At 47.4% G+C, this 7811-nt stretch overlaps 2 protein-coding genes across 3 annotated transcripts; one reads left to right on the top strand and one right to left on the bottom strand.

Annotated features, from left to right (window-relative positions):
- Positions 1 to 1300: 1300 nt before the first annotated feature.
- cdk20 (cyclin dependent kinase 20) lies at positions 1301 to 5199 on the bottom strand. Of its 2 annotated transcripts, none has more exons than XM_029505881.1 (10): positions 4468 to 5199; positions 4272 to 4385; positions 4012 to 4200; positions 3804 to 3925; positions 3645 to 3707; positions 3296 to 3419; positions 2829 to 2984; positions 2156 to 2740; positions 1434 to 1699; positions 1301 to 1357 (listed from the first exon to the last, which is right to left on the bottom strand). In XM_029505881.1, exons 1-8 carry the CDS (start codon positions 4540 to 4542, stop codon positions 2549 to 2551), a joined length of 1035 nt encoding a protein of 344 aa, XP_029361741.1. In that variant the 5' UTR covers positions 4543 to 5199; the 3' UTR covers positions 1301 to 1357; positions 1434 to 1699; positions 2156 to 2548. The 2 variants fall into 2 exon arrangements, with proteins under 2 accessions (XP_029361741.1, XP_029361742.1); XM_029505882.1 differs by having other exon boundaries at positions 4081 to 4200.
- On the top strand, positions 4913 to 7697 carry uxt (ubiquitously-expressed, prefoldin-like chaperone). The gene is made up of 6 exons (XM_029505883.1): positions 4913 to 5464; positions 5663 to 5744; positions 5837 to 5904; positions 6137 to 6244; positions 6400 to 6463; positions 6706 to 7697. The coding sequence occupies exons 1-6, from the start codon at positions 5361 to 5363 to the stop codon at positions 6763 to 6765; spliced, it is 486 nt and encodes a 161-aa protein (XP_029361743.1). The 5' UTR covers positions 4913 to 5360; the 3' UTR covers positions 6766 to 7697.
- The last annotated feature ends 114 nt before the right edge of the window (positions 7698 to 7811 follow it).

The following is a 7811-nucleotide window of genomic DNA, read 5'->3' as shown; positions in this document are numbered from 1 at the left end:
GGCCTTTTTTTTTCTGAGTCCGGAAAACCAGAAGCCTCCTGCGTTGCACAACATCGGCAAGCTGAGGGGCTCTGAGGTGGGGGGGCAGACCAGACATGTTGCCTTCACTGTCACACATGATGCTTGTTCTCAGGCTGAGGCCTCAGTGTGTGTGCTGGGACCTCCTGCAGGTCCTGGCCCCCTGGTTCCCCCCCATGGAGCACTCAGAGAGAGTCTCTGACACACACACACACCAATAACTGTCTGTGATAGATGGATCAGGTGACACAATGTCCAGGTGTTGTGTGTGTTTATTTGTGCGTGTTTCTTTGTGTTGTTATGTTGTGTGTGACACTGGAAATGTCAAAGATTGTGTTTGATTTGATTTTGTCATTGTGGAACAGAGATCATTCACACTGAGAGTTAATCTCAGAAACTTTATTTAAAACCTCCAGAGTCTAAAGTTCAACAGGTTTAGCCTAGCTTAGCACAAGGCTGGAAATGGCAGGAGCTGTTAGCTTAGCGTTATTGCTGGAAACATGCATTTGTTTGCAAGCCCTCAGAGACCGGAATGGGGTCAGGTCTCAGAGTGAAGGAGACAGTGAAAATATAGAAGTGCACATTACCCAGCATGCACCAGGTGAACCAAAGAACAATCAGGAAGAACTGAGTAACATAAGGAAACAGAACTATTTGTTCCAGGTGTATCCTTCTGCCCACAGCCTCAATGTTGAAGAACCAGGAGGAGGAGTACAGCTTACTTGGCAGCAGCTCTCTGGAGGATTGGTCATCTCCTGGGGGGGAGGGACAAGTCTCAAATTCCTTGTCACTGATTGGTTGCCTTCTCTGCTCCTTTTCTTCTTGTTGGTCACTCTGCGGTTCCTGGTTTGGATTCCATCTTTCTTCATTGTCAGCGGTCTGTTGACCTGGAACACAACAAGTCCTGAGTCCTGCAGGAAAACCACAAACAACTGTAGTCTCTTCTAGACTACAGTCCAGCCCATCTTACCTGGTGTAATTTGAAGTAAAGTCCACAGGCATTGCAGACTGGGTCTCCTGCAGAGTTTCTTCTCCAAAGAGTCGTCGTCATGGTGTCACAGTTCACACACTGACTGCCTCTTTTCTGAATTACTGTCTGGAAACACAAACACAGGAGGAAACTCTTAGCCTAGCTTAGCACAAAGACTGGAGACAGGAGGAAACTGTCAGCCTAGGTTAGCACAAAGACTGGGATGTATCTTACAGTCTTCCTCTTTGGCCTCAGCAGTGGGCGGTTGCTAGCTTTCTGCTGGACACTGCAAGCATGACACATGTGGCAACCGGCAGAGTCTCTCCTCCACAAGGGGGCACTTCCTGTCCCACAACTGACACACTCACGCTGCTCTGAACAAACAACAACAACATGAAACATCCTGTGACAGACAGTTGTCTTTTCAGACAAGTATATATCTTACCTGAGAGACCTTCCCGCCCCCACAGGCCGCCGGGTGACACCCTGTCTCCAGAGATTGAAGGGGATGGGTAAATGTTACCATAGTAACTGTTCCATGAGGGGAGGAGGTAGGTTGGGGGCGTGGCCATGGATGGATTGGCATAGGACAAGGAAGGTGGAAGTGGGACATAAGCAGAACTCAGTGAGTGACAGCCTGAGTTGTCCAACCAGTGGCAGGGATTCATGAGCAGTGCTTGGAGGAGGATGGTTGGAGGGGCGGGGCCAAACCTACAAAGGAGAAAGTATCTGCATTGATTAAAGTACCTCAGAAGGTCCTGGATCATGGACTGGACCGATGGAAGGTGAGCTGCTGGACCTTGAAGACCTTTGAATCATCATGGAAACTGACTTAAGACTACGACACCAACAGCTGCTCTCAGGTCCTTCTGAACCAGAACCGGAACCAGAGCCGGACATATCAAGAACTTCCTTTTGAACTGTGTAGTTAACACTGAATTTAAACAAAAAACAAAACACACAAAACAGGAGGACCTGCATCTGACCAAACTCCCGGGACCCTCACAGACCAGAAACCTGGGAATATGAAATGTAGCAAAAATTTAACCTGGTTCTGGATGAGTCTTCACACAGGAGTGAGCCCTAATCCAATCCTTCAATCAGGATCTCTGTGATCCAAACCAAGGAAACAATAAAACTGGTTGAAGGAATGATGATGATACTCACAGAGGAGGAAGAGCTGATCCGTCACCTCAGCCAGAGCAAAGAGTCCGACTGCTGTCTGTGGGTGAGGAGGTAGGGGGGAGGAGGGAGGATCAGGAAGTGAGGGCGGAGACAGTCAGACAACATGTTCAGGACTTTGTTCCAGCCAATCTGATTTTGCTGCTGTTGGTATAAAACATTGATAACCAGTGAGACCAGTGACCTTTAGCTTCTCATACCAGAACCACAGGTCTGAACAGGACTCATGTTTGGGACTCTCTGAAGCCTGAGCCTGGTCTCAGTCTGAACTTTGACCTTGCTCTTTCACAAAGTCAGTTTAACAATCGATTGTTTGCACTCAGTAATTTTATTTAAAGTGAACAAATGACATGTGAAACATTCAGATGATGGGCCAGCTCAGAGGCAGGAGGCGTGGCCCCGCAGAAGCGCCGGATGTACGACGCTATTGTGCAGGGGCAGGTCCACGGAAAAATCAGTGGGTGGAGCTTGTAGACGTTGGCGGGGGGGGCGGCCCCCCCTCTGAGGGATGGGCAGCTCTGAGTGATGAGCCGGAAGAGGAGAGGAGAAGAAGTAGGGATGGAGGAGAGCCTGCAGAGATCGATCAATACATCATCAGATTCATTAACCTGAAGAAGAGCCTGTGTGAGCTGTAGCTCCGCCCCCTTTATGTTCCCACCTGTCCGGCTGAGCAGCGCTGATTGGATGGATAAACCAGGAACTTTTGGAGCAGGTGGATGGCCTGGGGACACGTGTCAGGGACAATGTCCTCCAGCGGGACGGCTGGATTCTCCTTAAAGGTGATTTTATTGTAGTCTGGAAGCTCTAACATCTCCTGGAGACACACACACACAGACACACACAGTCAGCAACAACATTGTGTGTGTCTATGTCGGTGCATGTCTGTCCCCCTCTCTGTCCCTCTGTCTCTTTGTGTCTCTGTATGTCCTGCTGTGTCTCTGTATGTCTCAGTGTGTCCCTGTGCGTCTCTGTGTGTCTCTTTTTCTCCCTGTGTGTCTCTTTTTCTCCCTGTGTGTCTCTGTATGTCTCAGTGTGTCTCTCTGTGTCTCCCTCTGTCTCTCAGTGTGTCTCTCTGTGTCTCCCTCTGTCTCTCAGTGTGTCCCTGTGTGTCTCTGTGTGTCCTACAGGCCAGCTCTCCTGTGTCGGTGTCCCCAGCAGTCTGAGGACGCAGCAGAGCTGTTCAATGTCGTTCTCCCCAGGAAAGAGAGGAGACGAGTTCAGCAGTTCCCCGAAGATACATCCAACGGCCCTGAGACACATGTCGAAAACTTTACTGTCCTGTCCACACAGAATTCCTGTTACAGCAGAGACGGAGGGACACTCTGTCCGGGACACTACAGGGTGAACACCCGGACAGATGTGGACCTTTTCCTGTGACATCATCAGGCACCAAATCGACCATGTAAGATATTGATGATGAGTTTTGATTGGGCCACAGGTGAGCAGGGGTGGGGGGGGTGGGGGTGGAACTTACCACAGGTCGACACCCTCATCGTACTTCCTGGCTCCGTACAAAAGTTCAGGAGCTCTGTACCACCTGAACACACACACACACACACACAACACAACACTGTCCTCCCCTTCACTCTGATGGTGTTTGGTGTTGTCATGATGATGTCAAGTGTTGTGTTACCTGGTGGCCACCTGGTGGCTGTACAGTCTCTCTCCCTGTTCACTAAACAGACGGGCCAGTCCGAAGTCTGCAATTTTCAGGTGACCTGAAGAACTGATGAGCAGATTGGCTGGTTTCAGGTCCTACACACACAGACACAGACACACACAGGTCAGGGCTTCTCTGGAAGGAGATAGGGACAGAACCCATTTTGTTTGAGACCTCTCACCCTGTGCATGATGTTGTTATGGTGCAGAAATGCAACACCCTTCAGTAACATCATCATGTAACCTTTAACCTGAGCTGGGGTCAGAGGTCGCTGGGAGTTCCTGATAACCTCGGACAGGTCAGAGAGCATGAAGTCAAACACCAGGACGAAGCCTGTGCCGTGAGGGAAGACATCCTTCAGCTTCACCACCTGAGACGGATGAGGAGTAGTGAGTCATCGGCCGACCTCTGACTTATGACCTGACCTCCACTCGTGCTCACATGCTGATTATCCTCGATCTCCTGCAGGGCCTTGATCTCCCTCAGAGCCTGGTTGGGGATCCCGTCCTCCAGCCTTCTCAGAGCCACTTTCTTCAGAGCCACCGTCTCTCCTGTCTGACAGATGGGAGGCCATCGATACAACCATCAACACACAATATACTTTGATCAATACACCCATTGTCGATTACAGACTTACCTCTATGTGTTTGGCCTTGAAGACGATGCCGTGAGCTCCTTCACCGATCCGACCCAGAATACTGTACTGCTCCATGTCCCAGTCTGGATCCTGGTCTGAGGCTGATCCAGGTCTCAAAATCTGTCCAGTCGTTTCCGATCGAATCTGTGGCAAATTACTGGATGAAATGTCTTTAAGACCCTAGACCCGAACTCCATTCAAAAAGACGTCTATTGATTGATTCTTCCTTTTACGGCTATTAACACTCAAATTACTTCAACCGTTAAAATGATGCCATGTCCAGCTTTAAATCGGCCACACAGAAAAACGGGTTTGAGGAGAAATCGTCTTTTAAAAAAGAAAAAGATGTAGGCCTCAGCTAATGGCTGGTTGGGGTTGTCACGGTAACCGACAGACTGATGAGCCGGAAGTTGCTGCGCCGAAAAGACCGGCAGACCCGGAAGAAGAAGTCAGTGCGGTTTTTGACCAGGACTGGCCGATGGGCTTCGGCCATGTTCACGACAGCAGGTGTGGAGCAGGTAGAACAGACTCACCGGGCGAGTCGAAGAAAGACGGTGAGAAAAACAAACGAGGCGGAGCGCTAATCATCGGAAGTTAAAGGGGATTAAATGTCACACCATCATCTCCCCCGACACGACATTACGACATGGCTCTGCTTTAGTCCAATGTAGTTTTATGCCAGAAACTGTCAGGGGCTTTTACCGTGAAGGGTAGGGGGGCTGTTACCCGGAAAAGCTGTGTCAGTCACAGTGATCCACTTCCGGGGCGGAAACGTTACCGGGACTGTTTGCTGGCTGACAGCCAGTCAGAACCGGATTTTGCTACCCGCTGCTCGGGACAGCGTCTGACTGCTACCGGAGGCGGAGCACCACAGGCGGGAGAAAACGGTGACGATGTCCGTGAACGCCAATGCCAATGCAGATGCTAATGCTAACGTGGACCAGAAGGTTGTGCAGTATGAAAACTTCATTAATGACGTCCTGAGGAGAGATTTACAGTAAGACACACAGACACACACAGCTGGATCCGGGTCCCGGTCGGTTCAGGGAATGTGCTAAAATTGCTGGAGTTGCTGGATATTTTAAAGTGTGACACAGGAAAAGCTGGACACTGCGGGTACTGTGTCTCAGTTGTGTTGCTTTGGCATCGCATGTGCTGACATTGTGTGTGTTTTGGTAACATCGTGTGTGTTCAGGAAGGTCCTGGAACAGAGAGACCAGGTCTATGAGAAGATCTCACAGTATCTGCTGCTGAAGAACACAATACACAACCTGCAGGTAGAAACACACGCAGACTCACAATCATACTTCAGGTTTACCAAATATTGTTGGTTTTACTTTTTATTTGTTAAATATGTGCGTGTGTGTAGGACTCGGGCTCTCAGCAGCTGAAAACAGAAGTAGATCTCGGCTGTAACTTCTTCATTCAGGCTCAAGTGTAAGCTGCTGATCACTAACTGCTCTGATCTGCTCATCAATACTGATCAATTACAATTACACGTGGAAGAATGTCACATTGTCATGACAACACACCACCTTCCTCTTTCTCTACCTGTTTAACAAAACTTGATCACAACCTGTTTTATAGTTTCTGCTTCACTACTGCTCAACAAACTGATTGATCATCTATTTCCTGCTGCTTTGACCTTGCCCTCTGCTCTGTCTGTCAGGGATGACCCGTCCAGGATCTTCGTGGCTGTTGGTTATGGCTTCTTTGTGGAGATGAGTCATGATGAAGCTCTGCGCTTCATTGAGAGGAAGACGAGTCAACTGAAAACGTTAGCTCCTTAATTCTTCTTCTGAGGTTTTATTTCTGCATCAAGCTGCTGCATTGGTTGGGATGATGATGTCATCATGATATAAAAAATAGAAACATACGCTGTTTGTTAGCTCGACTCTGAGATGCTAACCATGCTGTCATTGTGTGTTTCAGTTTCACCGAGCAGCTCACCAAAGACTCTGCCAAAATAAAAGCTAACATCCGCATGGTGCTGGAGGTTGGTGTTTCATCAATCTGTGATAACTGATTATCAATGTCAGATCACCTAAATATGATTCCCATCCAGTTATTACCTGTAGTTTTAAAACAACAGGTAAAGACTTGAAGCTGCAAATATTTTACTGGTGTTTTACCTGGGCTGATACTTTTTGAATATTGGTGACATTGAGACAATGACTGAGATGTCTAATGCCCCACCCTCGCTCCCACACACACACACACACGCACACACACACACAGGGCCTGAGGGAGCTGCAGGGACTGACTGACTTGCCCGGGAGCAGGAGAGACGTTTTCTAAACTTCCGGATCACCAGGGGACGAATTTGATCCCAGCCGGACCTGGTCCCCCAGCCCCCCAGAGCTGATGAAAGACCTGATGAAACTTCCCCCATACTTTGGGACAAGTTCTCTGAACTCTGAAAAACATATGTTAAACAGATAAAGTGATCCAAATAAAGTTGTGGTAATGAAAACCTCAGACATTCTGGGTTGACAACACTGAGCCAGTTGTCATGGTAAATTCAAACAGAGGAGTAAGAAGCTGAGAGATGGCTCTGAAAGTAGTGAGACTGGGGGACTGGTGTCTTTAACCAGTTGGTCTATCGGCCTGATTTGGTCCTTTGATGGACAGGTGACCAGTCCAGGTTAGACACCCCCTTGACCCTGATGGATGAACAAGTATTTCTGAAATTCAATAATTGTTTTGAATCTATTTGTAATTTTTCTAATTATTTTAGGAATATTTTTGATCAGAAAGATTTTTTTTGTTCATTTTGTGCTCACCGTTTCCTGCAGCTATGAATTCACACAGTTTTTCACATATATCATCAATATCTTTAATTTGAAATTTTACTGACATTTAAAATTTATTATTTTAAGGTTTATATATTACATATTAATACATATTAAAGTTTAGAATACTACCTGGGGATATAGCTCAGCGGTAGAACTGCATGCTTTGCATCTAGATACTCTGTGCTGGTCCCAAGCCCGGAAAAATTGAGAGGGTTGCGACAGGAAGGCCACATGGCATAAAAACTGGCCAAATGTACCATTCAAGGGACAGAGCTGACTTTCTGTGACAACCCTGTACAGAGGGGAAAAACATTAAAGTTTTGAATACTAATAATGATTTAATTGAATAAATCTGATGGTGGAGATGACTGTAAAACATAATTATGTGTTAATTGGTTAGATATGTTCAGTAAAATAAATTAATCGAAGAAATCAACTTCATTTGAGCTGTTCCTACCTTTAAATGTCCAACATTTGTGGGTAATAATGACCCACCCCCCAGCTGTTCATACGTCTTTTAAACATTTAAACCACATCCTAAAAAGGAGC

This window comes from Echeneis naucrates, chromosome 7 (assembly GCF_900963305.1).
Source record: "Echeneis naucrates chromosome 7, fEcheNa1.1, whole genome shotgun sequence".
In the NCBI taxonomy this organism is placed as follows: domain Eukaryota; kingdom Metazoa; phylum Chordata; class Actinopteri; order Carangiformes; family Echeneidae; genus Echeneis; species Echeneis naucrates.
Note: the sequence above shows the minus strand (reverse complement) of the source record. Positions and strands in the feature narration are given on the sequence as shown.

Bases quoted from the DNA above. Each gene is read 5' to 3' on its own strand.
- cdk20 (XM_029505881.1), bottom strand. From the start codon at position 4,542: ATGGAGCAGTACAGTATTCTGGGTCGGATCGGTGAAGGAGCTCACGGC. The intron at 4,386-4,467 runs GTAAGTCTGTAA...CCCATCTGTCAG, and splicing joins TCAAGGCCAAACACATAGAG to ACAGGAGAGACGGTGGCTCT. The intron at 2,741-2,828 runs GTGGGAACATAA...CGATCTCTGCAG, and splicing joins AGCGCTGCTCAGCCGGACAG to GCTCTCCTCCATCCCTACTT.
- uxt (XM_029505883.1), top strand. From the start codon at position 5,361: ATGTCCGTGAACGCCAATGCCAATGCAGATGCTAATGCTAACGTGGAC. The intron at 5,745-5,836 runs GTAGAAACACAC...GCGTGTGTGTAG, and splicing joins ACACAATACACAACCTGCAG to GACTCGGGCTCTCAGCAGCT. The intron at 5,905-6,136 runs GTAAGCTGCTGA...TCTGTCTGTCAG, and splicing joins TTCTTCATTCAGGCTCAAGT to GGATGACCCGTCCAGGATCT.